Source organism: Brassica napus, chromosome A2 (assembly GCF_020379485.1).
Source record: "Brassica napus cultivar Da-Ae chromosome A2, Da-Ae, whole genome shotgun sequence".
Lineage (NCBI taxonomy): Eukaryota > Viridiplantae > Streptophyta > Magnoliopsida > Brassicales > Brassicaceae > Brassica > Brassica napus.
The window spans coordinates 18,205,322-18,223,977 of record NC_063435.1 but is presented as its reverse complement, the minus strand read 5'-3'; the positions used below and the strand labels follow the sequence as shown (position 1 = coordinate 18,223,977).

At 29.2% G+C, this 18,656-nt stretch overlaps 1 protein-coding gene across 3 annotated transcripts; it reads left to right on the top strand.

The window, feature by feature from the left end:
* Window positions 1-1,380: 1,380 nt before the first annotated feature.
* Window positions 1,381-18,200, top strand: LOC106429568 (hippocampus abundant transcript-like protein 1). 3 transcript variants are annotated; one of them, XM_022689145.2, is made up of 13 exons: window positions 1,381-1,739; window positions 4,118-4,229; window positions 10,240-10,352; window positions 10,719-10,841; window positions 10,937-11,139; window positions 11,257-11,332; window positions 12,307-12,381; window positions 12,478-12,558; window positions 12,763-12,849; window positions 13,553-13,594; window positions 15,200-15,278; window positions 15,386-15,456; window positions 17,871-18,200. In XM_022689145.2, the coding sequence occupies exons 1-13, from the start codon at window positions 1,566-1,568 to the stop codon at window positions 17,937-17,939; spliced, it is 1,305 nt and encodes a 434-aa protein (XP_022544866.1). In that variant the 5' UTR covers window positions 1,381-1,565; the 3' UTR covers window positions 17,940-18,200. The 3 variants fall into 3 exon arrangements, with proteins under 3 accessions (XP_022544866.1, XP_048614995.1, XP_048614988.1); XM_048759031.1 differs by having other exon boundaries at window positions 1,383-1,739; window positions 12,295-12,381; XM_048759038.1 differs by lacking the exons at window positions 15,200-15,278; window positions 15,386-15,456 and having other exon boundaries at window positions 12,295-12,381.
* The last annotated feature ends 456 nt before the right edge of the window (window positions 18,201-18,656 follow it).

Genomic DNA, 18,656 nt, shown 5'->3' with positions numbered 1-18,656 from the left:
ATATTTTCCGCAGAGCTTCTTTCAAAGCTCCAAAATGATCCCAAAAGCTCCAAATATGTCCAATGAGTATCTGAACATGTAAAGTCTCTAAAAAGACTCCAAATATATATAAAAGACTCTAAAACATATATAAATCATGGATAAAAGTGAGTAAAATCCATGGCATATCAGTAACAAATCAAGATCAAGAGGGTCTTGATCTTGTTGGAGTTTGGTTTAAAGAGAAACTTGTAAATTTTCTTTAAAAGGATATTATTATATACATATATCTTGAGAAAAAGACTAAGATAGCACCAAACCAAGTTTTTGTTCCCAAAGTAGCATTCAAGGCCCAAAGTCACAAAAATAGGTTTCATTAAAGAGGTAAATATACACTTATACCTTTTGGGTTAATTAATCCAAACATTAGAGTTTAGAGTTAAAGGGTGGGGTTTTGGAATTAGGGTTTAAAATTTTATAAAAAATAAATATTAAAATAAAAAATAAAAAATTTAAAAAACAGTTTCAAAAAGTATTTTTAAATTATAAAATGAAAATTTGAAAAAAAATAAAAAAAAATTCAAAAAAAAATTATAAAAATTTCGAATCTGAAAACATATAATCTGAAACTATAAATTTTTTTTATTTATTTATTTTTATTTATTTTTGTTTGTTTATTTAATTTTAAATCAATGGTATTAGGGATATTTTACTCTTTAATGAATGTCATTTTTGTGACTTTCTCCTTCTAGTGCTATTTTTGAGACATAAACTTCAAAAGGTGCTATTATTGACAATTGCCCATATATCTTTGTATATATATTTTCTTGTGTACTTTTTACTCTACGTTTGTGCTATAGTTCTCACATTTACAGGTTTAACCCATGACTGAGAATGATAAGGGTTCAACCCATGAAATAGAAAATGACGTGTTTAGAGAATGCCGAATTTCTCTTATTCAGGATGGACTTTACCAAGCTTTAATAAAAAAAATTGTGTGCAATCAAAAACCCAAACGATATTTAAACTTGAATCAATGAAACACATAATTTCGGTAAAGGGAACACATTCCACTCCCAAGATACACGAATTTATGATATAGTGCGCTAAGGAGAGAGGAACATTTCTTTATATATATATATATATATAGATTGATGGCTTGTATATTAAACTTTCAAATTGAATTCAGAGATTTATGAACCTATTAATTTCGATATATTCTATATATATATATATCTCAAAATTGGTTCTCCATTTTTTTAATTAAGTATGTCGAGAGGAGGAAAAAGCTACCAACTGAATTAAATCATCAGTCCAAAATTAACTTTCTTATAAATGTTGTAAGTGAGATGTTTTCTTAAAAAAGAAAAAAAAATATGTGAGACGTCTACCTTTTTTTTTTTTTTTGAACTTGTGTGAGACGTCTACCTTTGGCGTTGCTCCAACAAGAAGTAAGAGCATAAAAGTAAAAATTGAAAGCGAATGAGAAGTCGAAGGAAGCAACCTCATTCTTATATTTAATCTCTCTCGTGTTTAATTTATCTGCACTCACATTTTTTCATTTGCTTAGAGGACATCTCTTAACAATGGAGGAAACAACAACGTTTCAGGGGCTAAGACACCTTTTCATGACCGTCTTCTTGCACGGATTCTCGGCGTTCATTGTAGTCCCGGTCATTACAGACGTCAGCATGGCGGCGTTATGTCCTGGAACAGACGAGTGTTCCCTCGCAATTTACCTCTCAGGCTTTCAACAGGCTGTACGTATTAAATTAATATATTTCAATTACGTTTTTACTTTTAGATTTTCACTACTTCATATTTATCTATCCGTATAACCTTTTTTTTCTATAGTCACTTACTAAACACTAAAAGTATAAATGACAATTTCGATTAATTAACTGCTTAATTTCGGTTAATTTGTTTGTCTTTTGAGTCTTAACAGTTTTAAAGACTTAAATTGTATGGGAATTCTGTGTAATTTAGTTTAGTTTAGTTTAGTTTTTCAGTTTGGATTTATTTTTTCTCAGAGTCGATCAGTTTTTATATAAAAAAAATACTATTCAATTGATCGGTATTGGATTGCTTACGGTTTTCCGTTGCTTTTTCCAAAAACATCCATTCTAATTTACCGCACAGCATGTGCAAAGAAATCACTTATTGTAAGTCTTTTTTTATTGTAAGTCAATGAAGACAAAAATATATATTCACTTTCTTTCATTGCATCAAAGCTATCATGTCTACCTTACTTCTAACGCCATTCATATGGGAGTGAGTATCTAAGAGAGTAGTATATCATAAATATTAAATTAAAATAAAAGTAGAATAAAAAAATTTTATGAGAAAGGATTTTATCATAGTTAATAGATTCGGTAGACAATCTAGTACAGTTGATATTCTGTTACTGATCCAATTTTTAACCATAACAATTAATTATCTTGTTTAACCATATTGAAAATTTCTGCAATTTTGTGAAGTTTTTACCCCATGGGTTTTTCTAAGGATTATTTATTTGAATCTTCTTACAAGCATACAATTTACAATGTACACAAACTGTGTATTTTCATGTTATTTTAATTAAAGTTTTATTATAAATAATTTAGTTGCAGTGTTATGATTTTTTGTGAAAATATATTCAACTCGGCCATAATATTTATTTCTAAAATCTAGTATAAAAACTGATCTTAAATGTGTTAATTATTTTGGATTAAAATTTACCAATTATTTCTCGAATTTCTTAACGAAGTCATTACTTTTAGTTTTTACAGTTACTCTTCTTCAATTTTGATTTTTATAAAGGTAGGATTAGTATAAGTTGAAAGATATGCGTTCTTAAAATTATCTCATCATCAATCAAAACCATCTTAATAGAAACAGCTTCTTTAAGATATTTTTTTCCAAACACGTCATAATGTTTATTTTGATTTTAGATGCATATATCTAAAGAAGAATAAAATTTTTGGATGGAAGTCATAGAAATTGTTTTCCTACCAAGGAAAGATAATTTTTTATGAATAAAGAATATTTTATGTGAATAATGAATGATTGACTGATATTTTATATTGATGTCGATTTTTTAATAGTTTAGATATTTGAGAATCAGTTTGCTTATTTATTATTATTTTTGAAGCATTTAAATAGTATTAGGATTAATATTTTATGATGTAAAACAATTATCTTTATTAAGAAAGGATATATTTGAAATATATTAAAATTTTGCACTTTAATAGTAAAAATATTGCCTTTTTCATAAAAATATGGTTTTATTAATAAAAACAAAAATATTTCTAGATATTGTCTTTTATATGGAATTCCTTTTTGATAAAAATAAGTTATAAAAAGAATGTATTACTAAAAAACATAAAATAAAATATTAATAACGACAGTTATAATAATAAACTCCATTAGTAATAAACCATCATAATATGGTTTTATTAATAAAAATGAAAATAAAACAGAAATATATATAAATATTTCCTTTTATGTGAAATTCCTTTTTGATAACAATTTGGTTATAATAGGAATGTATTAATAGAAACAAAATAAAAATAAAATATTAGTAATGACAATTATATAATAAACTTAACTCATTAAGGGTATTAATATAATAAACCACCGTGAGAGTTAATGTGAGTGTGTCACATAGAAAAATGACTTCTCAAATAATATTATGTAGATTATTATTTTTGGATAAGGCTGCAATTAAGGATAAATTCATTAATTTTCTTTTTGAAACTTATATTCATAAACTTAATTTATCCAAAACAAATAAAAACCCCACACATACATACTGAGAAAAAGATAGTTGAACTGAGGTGTTCATACAGAAAATACTTAAATTTTAAAACATAATTTCATCTGAAATTTTAATTTTAAGTTTTTAAAAGATGCAAAACGAACTGACAAAGTTAATAATTTCAGATACAAAGTGACTGAAACTACAAACATATAGTCCTCTATGAAAACATACATTTTCGAAATTGCAAGTAAGAAAATAAAGTAATTTGGTTGGTTATGGTTTTTTACCACCTAATTTTATTTATGTCATTTTTTTTTTAATTTTATACCTAGTTATATAGTTTAAAACGAAATGGAATCGTATCTTCCACAAATTGTCTTTAATATCTGCGGTTATTAGATTACGGGTGTGGGGTCCTTGATGATGATGCCGTTGGTAGGAAGCTTGTCAGATAAGCATGGAAGAAAAAGTTTACTCACACTTCCAATGGCACTCAACATTCTGCCTCTTGGTACGTTTCCTCATGGTCCCACTTAAGAGCTTTCAAAAGCTTTTTAATTCACGTCTAGTATGCCTTGCTTCAAAGCAAAAGCAAAAGCAACAGCACCATTTATGTTTCACATACTTTCACGAGACAACCTGGTAAATATCAGAAAAACAACAAAAATTGAAGACAAGTGAATGACACTTAGAACAATTCATTAGTATCATATCCTCTCTATATAATATTAATTAAAAAAAATTAGAAAGAAATAATAACTCAGTCATCTATTTAATAAATGTTTTGTAACTGCATATTACAGCTAGTACTATGTGTTCGAGTGCATAGAATATATATAAAGTAAAGAACACATAGATATTTGTTAATGGGATTCGTTTCCTACATTTCCAGAATCACGTCGAAAAACCATTCACTAGAAAAAGCTGCAACCAACAATTGATATTTGGTATCCAATACACACTTATACCTACTATTCTTATCTCGATTACAATGGTTAAAACAACTACTACTCATTGTTTTTATGAAGAGCATAATTCTCTACAACTAAACCACCAACAGATCTCACCATTTGTCTGGTGGGACGACTCCACACACCTATGTGCCTCTCTCAAGAATACCCGAAGTACGTGCCTTTTTTTTTGACGGCATCCTGGTATCCATCTGATTGCTAAACCCTAAACTTAGGGTCTCCACACAATCTTTCATTTTTTTCTCTTAAGAATAAATAAGTTCTTTCTTATCTTGAATAGTATTTAAGATGATTATCCAACTCATCAGCCACGTCTTGGCTTGTATAAGTCGAGCCCATGTTGTCCAGTTATTTATTTCAGTAGTCGCCTCACATCTCATATTCGTGAATGACTTCTTGTACCACTTCTTATACTACTCCGGGATTAGCACATGGAACACTACAGACGTTCGATACATCTTTTGACATGTATTGTTGCTTATTCTAACACTTTCTTAAACAAGTCATCATTATATCTTCAATCTCTCCCTTGATGACTGTGTTTTTGAATCCAACAACGCATGCTCAATGATGTGTATCAAACATCATTGATCATCACAAAGGATTTGGCATCTTCATTCCCTCCCTTTTTAGCTTAGCTTGATACTCAAGCACTCCTTCTTTAATCAGTGTACGCAAAATTAAGATTCCCCATGTGTGATGCTCCCACGCCTTTAATGCTCTTGATCTCTCTGCACATTGTCAGTATCATAATTCTCTCCCTGCTTGAGTGAACAACTAAATTTAAAAAATAATAATTGTGTTGTAAGGGCTAGCACATCCATCAATGCAGTCCTTGCTCCTCTGTTCTTGGAAGTTCTCTAAAAATAACTTCTTTCTTCTCAAGCTGCTCACAAATGATACCGTTCAGAATTCCCACCAGTAGACATTGTTAATGTACTCATTCTACATATTCCAGTGAACGTTGAAGGTTACTAAGAAACAACACAACCTTTCTTTTGTCTGAGAATTTTGTCGTGTAACCAACAACATCACAACAAGGTAACCAGAAACATTCTTCGTACGCATATTCAATGGAAATTCATTATCCCCCGTAAGTTTAGTTCCATGTCATCTCCTCTTCTCAAATTTACCCAGTCGGTAGGTATGTTTCATGTTCTGTGCCAAACACGTGTTTAGAAATCAAGTTCACCATGATCTTGACCCAAAGCAGCATGCCACCAATGTAACTAACCAACATATAAACCTGACATCTCGACACTTTTCTTCTTCATATATATATGCACATTCATCCCAAACACCAGTTTGTTTAGGTGAGTATACACTTTAACATCACTCTGAAATATACAACTTCACCAGGCATTGCAGCGGCTCAAATTATGCTTTCCACATATCACATGATCCTTCTTTCCAAGGCATCTTCCATGCAAGTCTCCACCATACATCAGGCTCAACTTCCATTCTAGAATTCGCTTTGCAAATCATATTTCTGAAGCGAACCTTTAAACTTAATTCATGTTGTAAGGACCACCATCTTTTAATCCTTACGTTGAAAGAAAACTGCAGAGATCAGAAATGCAATCCTTTGTAGTCTGCTGTCCATTTAGTATCGATACTTTCTCAAAGCTCTCCTAGACAATCTTTACAAAACTTTGCTTCACCGCATAGATCATTTGAGTGATCTAAAAGCCAGATATGCTTGTATAAAACTGATCTTTATCGTCAACCAACATTTAAACAGATCAATTCCATGCTTTGCTTCACACCACTGAGAACATTGTAGAACCACATCCATACCAGAACACTCAGTCTTAACCTTGAACATAAACGTGGTGTACATCAACTAAGCTTTGTTTCAAATAAAATTAGAATAATCCGTTCATGACTGAGCCTATATTCTCTCAGAAACATTATGAGCTTAAGTCTTCACTATCCTTCTCCTGGTGGTGAAAAGAAGAACAATACAACACACATATTCTTTCTTTCGTAGTGATGTAATTTCAATTAAATTTCCGAATAACTTTGACAAGACATTTGTTGACATTTTTCGCTAAATGAATGATCATGTTCTCGTATAATCCACTAAGAAGCCCTTTATTTCTGAATTTCATCACCAGGCAACTGACGTCTCTTGTGATATTCAGATCAGGGCATGTTCCTCAGCTTGTATCTTTGATGCTTGAAGCCAACATAAACTATACATTTGTCCTTTTAAAATAAATTAATGAGCCTTCGTAGATGCCATTCTCTTAGAATCAGCTGTCCTATCATCAAACAGACACCATTCTCGCCAATAGAACAATATCTGAGCTTATCGTACGCACATAATAGTTTCTTTTTGATGCACTAGCAGTTCTGAAAAAATACATTCTTTTCTTCAAAATTCTGCTTGATGCCCATGAACATAACTCTGAATCATCACCTAAAAGAAAACAAACTCGTATTTATTTTTAGATAGCATCACATCTACACATATGTCCTCTCTGATGAATCTTTTAGTCCCTGCCATTTCCCATGAGCCCCACTGAGCAAGATTTCAAATCTTCAATCTCTTTAAACCATTATTATAGCTCTGAATCAGCTTCTCTGAATTTTCATCATTCCACTATGATATTGACCTCTGACTCCAATTACCTTCTAGCAAAATGCAGTTCTACATATTTAGAATGTTTATGCCATAATATTTTTCATTTCGGCTTCGTTTGATTGTCCTTTTGACTTTTCCATCAGAACTGATAAAATCTGAAACTTCAGATGAGCTATACCTGAATAAGGTTGAATAAACTCGAATAAAAGACAAACCAACCGTTGAAATCTCAATCCAACCGTTGAATTTCAAGACTGTAGTATAATGAAGATTTTCATAAAATTTCAACTCAATCAGATTAATTTTGGATCATCATATGTTGCCTTGAATAACTCATCTCAGAGTTGATTTCTGCAATAGTTCTTTTGATATGTATCAGATGCAGAACATGACATAGCTTTGAACCGTGGAGTTAAAAATTCTCTTCTTTGTGCATCAAAATCTGCCCAAGGTGAAGGCTTTCTTCATTATGTTCACCACCCACATGAAAATCTTTATTTTATCAAATTTATGTGTCTTTGTTTTCAGATGCTTTTTTCACTAAACTAAATCTTTATTTTCTGTGTAGTCTGTGATGTAGATGTTGAATGTTCACTTTAAGGAATCTCTGAATAGTGCCATCTGTCTTTTGAAATCTCTCAACGGCATGTACAACACATTGGATAAATCATACTCCAAAGCATCCATATATAATCTGAAAATCCGTGCAAGGTGTTTTTCAAACATAGACTTCCACAAGCTTCCACATCCATGATTTCAATCACCAAATACTTTAGATGCACCAAGTCTAACATCCAGAAATCTTCAAACAAAACCAACAAACAATTTCGTTTTGTACCTCACGAATTTCTTTATGATGAAACAAGGATTACTAGTTATTTCAAAGAAACTGAATTAACTTGAAAGTCATTTCGTTTGACTCTCATCACTGAATTATTAATAGAAACATTTATCTAGAAGAAATCTTCATTCTTATTTCTGATTATATCTTCTATTCATGTAAAAAACTGATTTTCCTTTTAGCTCACTCTCAATTCGATCATACATCTTGATGAACAATATGAATGCACACACTTTTTGGTTCTCAGGCTCTCTCTATTATAGCAGTAGCAACTCCCTCAACATCTTTTCAAATCAGATCCCAAGATTTGATGTGAAGATGTTCCCTTGCATCTCATTACACCTGATGACCGTTTCATCTTCATACACACTCGTACAATAGCCACTCGTGTTGCGATAGAAATACAACAGAAAAAATTCAACTAATTTCTTTCTGAACCTGAAGCAACGAACCTTACGTGTTTGTAATTTTATAAAAAGTTTATGAAGTTGTGACTAGCCAACTTCACCTATCAAAATCTCCAAAGGCTTTAGTATTCCACCGTCAACTATAATCAGCATGTTCAATAGCACCAGGAATTGAAAACCTGATTATTATTCTATATCTTTGAGCCCAATCACTGACACTATTAATCATTTTCCAAGAAATATTTCTGATGTAACCATTTATGTTCACCCTTATCTCCTCTCTTAAAATAATCTTGAACTTAGTATCAACAAAAAAAAAACTTTTCTTCGTTTACCCAATTTCATTTGCACCAAACTGTAAAACCACATCAACAACGTCATGAAAACACATAACACAAAATCTCTTTGGTATTAACTCGGTTGAATCTCACAGCTCTGTGAGGCTTCTTCTCTGCCATGATCTAACTCGCATGTCTCTTCTTCTTAAGCATATACCCCATGACAAGAAAATATTCCAAAGAGAATGTTTCACTATCAGATGATTTACTTGTTCTAGACTACCATGAACATCATCTCTGAATGTAAGCTAAGTGATCTCTAAGACTTCACTAAAATATATGAATTTCTTGTGGTTCCTTCACCAACAATATCTTTGAGACACTTGTTTTAATTCCTTTGATCCACAACTCCATCTTCCTTCTCTGTTCCTTGATTCTTCAGGGTTAGTCACATATAAATGTTATGTTATGCTGACATGTTTTTATGCTCACAGACTAAACCGAAATAAGAAAATGGTTCCTTAGTATGACTCTTAGCAAAATCATGAAGCTGATCGAGAAACCTTTTGACCTTTGAAAATCAAACGTGCATGTTTCTTTTGTCATACTCCAGTTCGACTCTCTTACTCCGTGTTTTTGAGCAATCAAGCATACACTTGTGCCTACCACTCTTATCTAGATTACAATGGTTTTTTTATGAAGAGCATAGTTCTCTACAAGTAAACCACCAACAGATTTCACCATCTATCTGGTGGGACGACACAACACACATATGTGCCTCTCTCAAGAATACCCTAGGCGCGTGCCTTTTTCATTGACGACTTCATGGTATTTATCTGATTGCTAAACCCTAAACTTAGGGTATCCACACAATCTTTCCTTTTTCTTCTCTTAAGAATAATGAAGTTCTTTCTTACTTTAAATATATTATATAAGATGATTACCCAACTAAGCAGCCACGTCCTAGCTTGTATAAGTCGAGCCTATGTTATCCACTTATATATTTCAGCAGTTGCCTCACAGCTCATCTTCGTGAATGACTTCTTGTACCACTTCTTATACTACTCCGGGATTAGCACATGGAACACTACATACATTTGATACATCTTCTGACATGTATCGTGAGTTCTTCTAACATTTTCTTAAACCTGTCAGCATTACATCTTCATGTTTATTTCACAAATAGATTTTCAAATAAACAAAACTAAAGTAAACTATAAATCCGAAATCAAAAATTTTAATATACATTTATACAAAATAAAAAAAATGTCTACATTCATCAAAACTAGCTAAATCGTATCCTTCCCGCATTGTTTTTTAACTTCTCATTTTATTATATTGTAAAGTATTGGTATCGGACATTAATCAACCACATTGTCATTTGTTTTTTTAGAAAATATCAACGAATAGTCTGATATAATTTGGTTGAAACTACAGCTATATTAGCGTATAGCAGAGAGACGTCTGTCTTCTACATCTACTATGTTCTCAAGACTTTCACGTCCATATTTTGTGAAGGAAGTGTGTTCTGTCTTGCACTTGCTTATGTGGTACGTCGCTTTCGTTCTTTCTTTTTCTTTTTTTTTTCTTTTTTGTCGTCAACTTACAAATTACAAAAGATAGAAGCAATTACGAATAGCTCAAAATGTGTACTTATAGGGGTTTTTCTTGCAAAACACCATAAATATATAAACTATTTATTTCATATTAATGTTTCTTTCAAAAGTTCAATTTTAATATTATTAAAAAGTATTTTTCATTTAAAATTATTTAACAATGTAAATATAAAAGTGTTGACAATCATTTTTAACCTGATTTTTAACAAATTTGTTTTATAAAAAACACTATAGTATATTTAAATGATTATATATATTTAAAAAATTCCAATTTTCACAAAATTTATGGACAATATGTAGGCTGATAATGTATCCGAAAATCATCGAGCCTCTGCATTTGGAATACTTACCGGAATTGGATCTTGTGCATTTGTATGTGCAAATTGTTGTGCTCGGTTCTTATCCACCACCGCTACATTTCAGGTTTCCTTTCTATTCATATATGTAGACATGTGTATTATATAGCTGTAGTGAACATTCATTTCAAATTCTTATATTCAATTTTTTTTTATTTTTAGGTCGCGACAACGGTAGCAATTTTTTCAACAGTGTACATGAGAATTTTTCTACCTGATTCGATCCGAGATAATAGCTTGGTTACTTCCATTGTTTCAACCGAGAAATTGAGTTATGTGTTACTTGAAGATTACCCTGCACATAGAAATCAAATATCTAGAACATTACGTTCTGTACGTGAAATGGCCTCTCTAATGAGGAGTAGGTGCGTCTACTCTTTCATTACTCTTTTAGTGACTAAAGTAATTAATTTTCATATTAGTTTTAGACTACATTCACTTGGGTTTTAGCAAAAAAAAAATCACTTGTTTTAATTTTCCAGCGTTCCACTTTTTCAAGTTGCAATGGTGTCATTCTTCAGTAGTCTTAGTGAGGCCGGTCTACATGCATCATCTATGGTATGTTTTAAGCATCTAACTATTAATGCATATAATTCCTACAATTTTAAAATTGTGATGAAAAGAAAAATTTGCAGTAAGAATCTCATTTATAATTTTCATACATTATCCAGTTTTATAGACTCAAAAGTCTTATTGCCTTTATCTTCTCTGTGATCTTTTTTTCCTTCATAATTTAAGTTTTTGATATTAATAAAACACATGCTCTTCATTTTTATTGTCTCAAACCCCAATTGTTTTAGGTCAGCCCTGGACGCTGACAATAATAAGAAAAAATAGGTAAATGATAATTTGTAGGAGAATATCAATGCAGCAAAAAATAAATTAAGTAATTCTCTTTATCATCCATTCAACAGTTACAAGAAACATTATTTATGTTAATGTGTGAACTATATGACTCTCTCTCAAAAGTCTACTTATGTACATATATAAAAAGTTACAAAATAATCAAATCATAAGAATTTATCAATATTTTATTTTAGTTTATTAGTTTAAATTGTATTATAATTTATGTATATATAAGTTTATGTTAAATATCACAGAATTGTTATTTAATTTTATATATAATAATATTGATATGTTAAGTTATCCTTGTTTGGTATATTGTGGGCTGTGTATATTCTTTCTAATTAAATCATATTTTTGATATAATTAGTTTAAAATCTGATTATTTTTAACTGATTTAATTTGGTTTATATTTTTATATTTACAAATATATTATATAAAATTTAGTGTACTTGATATGATATTTCTGAAAAAGTGCTAATGAAATTAGAATTGCATTAACATACACAAGCATTTTGTAACTTTATGCACATATGTAAATTTTCATTTTTAAACAAACTGATTAACTACAATTGTTTTTGGGGTTTAGTTATGTTTATCTGATTAATTTTGTTCATTTCTTTACTTCTCAAAGCTGCAAAATAAGAGTCTTTGAGTTTGTTAATTGTTTCACGCAGTACTATTTAAAGGCCAAGTTTCACTTTAACAAAGACCAGTTTGCAGACTTGATGATCATATTTGGCATTGCCGGGTCTGTTTCACAGGTAGAGGAGAACTAGTAGTATGCTTACTTTTCTACGGACTTATGAAATTTAATATTTATCCTCATTGTCTAACTAACAAAGAAATCAATTTCACAGTTGCTCTTCATGCCCATTTTAATTCCTGCTTTAAAAGAGGAGAAACTGCTCTCAATTGGTCTGTTTTTCGGATGTGCGCATGTAAGCAGCTTCTCTTATCTACTGTGTTACAATTTTCTAAACTTGTTAGGATCTCAAATAGGAAACTAGAAGATAGATAATCTATATAATATAGTTCAATGTTAAATTAATTTCGTGATATAAATTTATGAGACTTAACATGACTTCTGTTTTTCTTTTCTTTGATTTTGTTATGTCTTTGTTTCTCATGTTATAAACTTCAAGATGTTTCTCCTCGGTATGGCATGGTCCGCGTGGGTTCCATATATGGCGGCCATGTTTTCACTTGTCTCTATATTTCCTCAGTCATGTGTAAGTTTGTTACATATCATTTTTACTATTACTTTTTTTTGCTAAATGGTAAGTATCATATCAATGAAAGTTTAGATGTACAAATTATGATTAAAAATTTCTTGACTTAAGAGAATGGTTCCATGCCAAAAAAAAAAACATGGAAACAAATCCAATTAGTATTTTGTTGATACCAATTAATAGCAATAAACCCTTGAAGAGACATTGGGACATAATCAACAAAAGAGGAATTCAAAAATGAGACATTGTGACAGAATCAACAAAAGAGGAATTCCAAAATATACAAAGAAAAGTCCCACAAAAATAATCAGATTCGGAAGTCCGAATAAAAAAGTAGAGATTTTTTTGTAGGATTTTTCTCTGTATTTCATTGAGAATAGTTTTAGGAGCCTCTCCTTCATTTCTATAAATAAATTTAAATCCTTATCTACCACTTCAATCCGATGAGATGACTCGACACAGAGCCACCACCACAACATATATGAGTTAGAAGAGAGATGCCTTCACAAAAAGGTGGTGGCTAAACACAGTAAAACATGATGCCATTCTCAAGCAGGACATATCAGCCGTACAAGAACCCATTATAACGCGTCCACTAACCCATCAAATCGTTGGTTCTGCGTTTATAATCCAACTTTTAAACATCTTTTCTTATAACCCAATTTTATTTTGATTTCATATTATTAGTAGTTCAATTTTGCAGATGCGGAGCATTGTCTCAAAACAAGTAACATCATACGAGCAGGTAACAAACTCTTCGCTTAAAAGAAGCTACATTACTTCCTTGATTTTATTTGATAGATAGCAAAAGAAAAATTAAAAAGAAATTAAAGAAATGACAATCTTTGGGTATCAAGTTTGTAAACAGAACTAAAGTAATGTAGAAATTTTGATACTTTAAATTCTTATTTTACTTTTTACTAAACAGATGATTTTTATAAAAAAGAAATTGAAATATACTCTTTAGCAAAACTAATCCTAATCTTTAGCTCTAACCTCTATAAAATAAATTTGATATACATATCAGAATATCGTAGAAAAAATTATATATTATAACAATTAAATAACTAATAACTATTTCTAAAATCGGCGGAAGAGCTTATAAACACACACACACACATTCAATAAATTCAAGTACTTGTAATTTTCCTTAACAATAATCTAAACCACTAGAACTCCTGATGTAAGATAAAAATGGAAGAAATTATTTCTAAGACATCAATTATATATATTCTAATAAAATAGAATCCATGTGGAACTAACTTTTTGTTGATGTGAAATTTAGAAAAAAACCCTTTGAAATTAAAACTACACCTAAAAATTCATTACATGTATTTTGGCTATTAATTATACATTATATTATTTAATAAGATGTACCATTTCAAATGAGAGTATTTTACCATTAAGTAATATTATTTAATTTTGATTATTATTAGTTTAACATATAAAATGTTATAAAAATTTTAATCATACTTGTGAAATATTTATTTTTTAAATTTAAAAAATAAATATTTCAAAATTATGATTAAATTATTTAAAATGACTAATATAGCTAATAGCTTAATAAATCAAATATTATTAAAACATCTACTATATTATATTATAATCTAAAAAAAATATAAATACTTGTATTCTAACATATTTTATAAATATTATAAGGAAATTTCTAGATTAATATAATTAATTTTAATTCAGAGAGTATTAAATTACATTGTTATAATTTTTATTTGATAAAAAATGAATATATAAAAATTATGTTACTGGATTTTATGGTGGTTTGTCTTATTATTGATGTGTTTATGTTTTTTAAAATTGATTAAGAGAACATATTAACTCTTACAGTTCTAAAATATTAAAATAAACATTGATTTTGTGAAACGCGATAAAAATGGATTAACTTATTTGAATTGAAAACATCGAAAGCATCATAAACTTTAAAGGTTAAATACATAAATTAATCTATTTTAAATTTTATTTATGCATATTGGCATTGTTATAAATTTTTTTTTTATAAACTATTTTAAAATGATGATCTCGTATTATAATATGCGTAAGAACAAAACTTTAAATAAATGTTTATAGTTTGAATTAAAATTTATTATTCACACAAGCAAACACCAAATATATTTAGTTTTATTCATCAATTTAATATAAAATATAAAACTTTATAAATATAATTAAATTTATTAATATCCTTTTTAATACATCATTTTATAAATATAAATATTTTAGTAAATATATTTTGTGCGTAGTGTAAATTAAAAACTAATTGATATTCAAATGAAATGAGACCTATGTTAGAAGTGAATTTTGTAACAGTCCAGTTAACTTTCTCTCTGACTTAACTCAGGGTAAGGCGCAAGGGATTATTTCAAGCATATGCTCTCTTGCAAACGTCATTTCTCCGCTAGCATTTTCACCTCTAACAGGTTCAGTAACTACTGAAAGTTAACAATTAAAAATAGAGGACATTTTGTATTAAAAAGTAGACAATACTTGCAACTGACACAAGTGCTCTTTTCTTTGCTTCTTCTAGGCTGGTTTTTGTCTGAAAGAGCACCATTTAATTTCCCAGGGTTCAGTCTTATGTGCGCGGGGTTTACTATGGTAATATAACTTTTGCCATTCTGCATTTTAAATTGAAATCTCAAAGTAAACATGGACCCTATGCAAGCTCATTTTTTAAACCAGCTTTATGGTTCATATTGATCAAATATGAAAACTGAACCTTTTCAAATGTTTTTAGGTTTAGACCCCTAAAATACAAAGAAAAGTTAATAATGGCAAAACCACTAACAAAACACAAACACTTCTAAGATAAGAGTAAAAACAAACAAAATGCATAACACTGATACATAAAAACCACCAGATGGTGTCCAGAAAAGATATTGATTTTTTCTCTTTATTATATTGATTCAATGCTTGTTTTGTTTCTTAAAGAGAGCTATTTTGGGTTAACAATTAGTGATTATTCATGAGAGTTTAGATAATAAAAATATGTTTCGAGAAATATTTATTTCGTATTCACAATCTCATGAAAAATAATAATTGTTTGGCCATTTGTCGAAGCATATATGGTCTTCGTAATATTCACGCACATTACATTTAACTAAATTTAGTACTAATTTTATACCTTATACTGAACTAATGTTAACAAAATTAAAAATTTTGTTCCTTAAAACTCCTAAATGACATTCTTATTATATTAAAGTTTAAGAAAACCTTAAAAATCGTGTATATGTATGAAAATAGCTAAACCGTGCTTGATAACTTTAAGGGAAACTTGTTTTTTTAGGCAAAAAAAAATAGTAACTATTTAATATAACGTAAATAAGTTAAAAAAAACATCTAATATATTAAAACTGAAGTAACAATATGAATTAACCTTTGAAATAACATCTAATCTATTAAAACTGAAGTACAAATATGAACTAACCCTTGAAATAACATTTTAATTACACCTAGTGCCATTTCTTTTTTTTCGTTTAATCATAATTAAGGTTAATAAATAAGACTTAATAAATAACAGTTTCCATAAAAAATGTTATGAAATCGTCTAATCTTTAGCTACCAAATAAATTGAGAAGATTGCAATATTTCATTTACTTTAAAAATCGAAATCTAAAACTTAACATTGCAATTGATGACTGTCATAAATGGAAAAAAAAAACTGGGAGATAGATTAAATTATCAAATTAATTTATTGATTTTCTGAAATTAAAATTTCAGAACAATAAAACTAACCCAGTTAAATTTAATTAATTGGCCTCTTCTAATTTAGTTAGTAGAATAATGTATGTATCAATAATGTATGTATTTAAAATTTTATGTACTCTTATGTTGCAAAATTTTAAAATAATAACAAACAAAGTTTATCTATATCAGGTATGAAACTAAAAAATGTTAATATAAGAAGAAATATATATTTAATGATTTTAAAGATACGTAAAATAATGAATCAATTAATAAATTAATATTTACATAAAATTTTAAATTATCTATGTATTAAAACTATGGAAGATTAGATCCATTTCCTATTTTATCTAAGATTTTCATATTAATAAAATCTAATATAATTTATATTTTAAACTGCACATAATATACTTGGTAATTTTGTTATGTAATTTAAATATGATAAATATTCGTGTAGAAATGCGATTAAAATCTAGAGGAAGCAATATGTTGTTTCCCACTCTAGAGCTGTCAAAGAAATACATATGACAATTTGGAACAAATAAATTAATTTTAAAAATAAAATAATGCAATTATTGTGTTTGAAAATACCTAAGTTTATAATTTGTTACATGATTTTTGTTAATTTATTTACTATTAATTATATAAAACAAATATTAATGCATAAAAATGAAACCAAATACCCAAGGGGACTCACGGATCAAGATTTAGTCTATTCTATTAAAACTGAAGTACAAAACAATACTTCTATATTCTTAAGTAATTTCTTACATTTTCTTCATTCCTTTTTAACTAATTTTAACCAATTCATTTATTGTCTTTTCCAAATAATTCCACATCATTTATTACAAATTTATAAAATAGAAATTACCTATTTAAGTGTTATATTATATTTTCATATTCTTTTTCACCTTTCTAAACTACCTCATTAATTGAATCTACCTTAATAATTTAATATTTTTTATAGAATCAGTTGACATGGACATTCATGTATACGTTCGAATACAAATCAGTGTTTTTGGATATCAGATTCTTTGGATTTAAAATTAAATTTCGTTCGGGTATTATAAATTCTCTGATGGGATACGAATCAGATTCTTCCGGGTCCAGATAGGTTCGTAAGAACCTAAAAATATCTAAAAAATGTGTGTTTTCGAAAATGTCACTATTTATAAAAAGATAAAAAAAACTAACATCCGTCATCAAACTCTACCAGTTCTGTTTAAAACAATAAACTATTTTTATCAATCTCTCAGTAGTCAGTTTCATTTTACACTTGTTTGTTAGGTTACTAAATGTGGTAATTTTGTTTCTTTTTTTTTTGGTAGACAATAGCTTTTATCTTAAGTCTCATGATCAGAGCAACAACTCCAGTGGCAGATATGGGATCTCCATAATTCCAGACAGCTCAAAACCATGGTTTTTGTAGCGAAGCATAATGTACAAGTTCTAGATACATACGTCAATGTTTATTTTTTGTGTTGTTGTTTAATAGCATGTTTGTCTCGTCATCAGCCCCTAGGACATACACCATATACTTCAAGGTTAAGGTTTAAGACTGTTTCTGTTCATGTATAGGTAAGTCTAAAGAAACACTAGTCTCATATTTGTATTTATAAAATATAAAGTGAAAAGGAAAATTTATTTTTATTTGGTTATATGTGAAATTGTATTTAATCATCAAAGAAAATTTAGTTTATTTACGAAGACCTACAGTGCTATGTTGTAACTAGAAAAAAAAGCAGAGACGACAATATTAAAAATCAGAGCTAAAACTGTTTCAAAGAGAAAAAAAATGAGGTTTTAATAATTCCACTTCACGTTTGGCAAGCGAGGTCCCAAATGGAGAGGAGTTCGACTGTCTCTTTGTTGAGATGAGATCAATATGTGAAGAGAAGACATGAGAAGTTGAGTATGATGGAGAAAAACGAGATTGGGCAAGGCTTCCGTACAGGCCGTACCTTGGCAGTACACTCTTGGGCGAATAACTTCGACCATGGTTAAACCAAAGTTACATAAGTAACTTTGGATGATAAAGTGAACTCGTTTCACTCCTCGTAGGGATCAGACCATTGAGATGAGGATAAGAGAGCATAAGACAGGCTGTAAAGGAC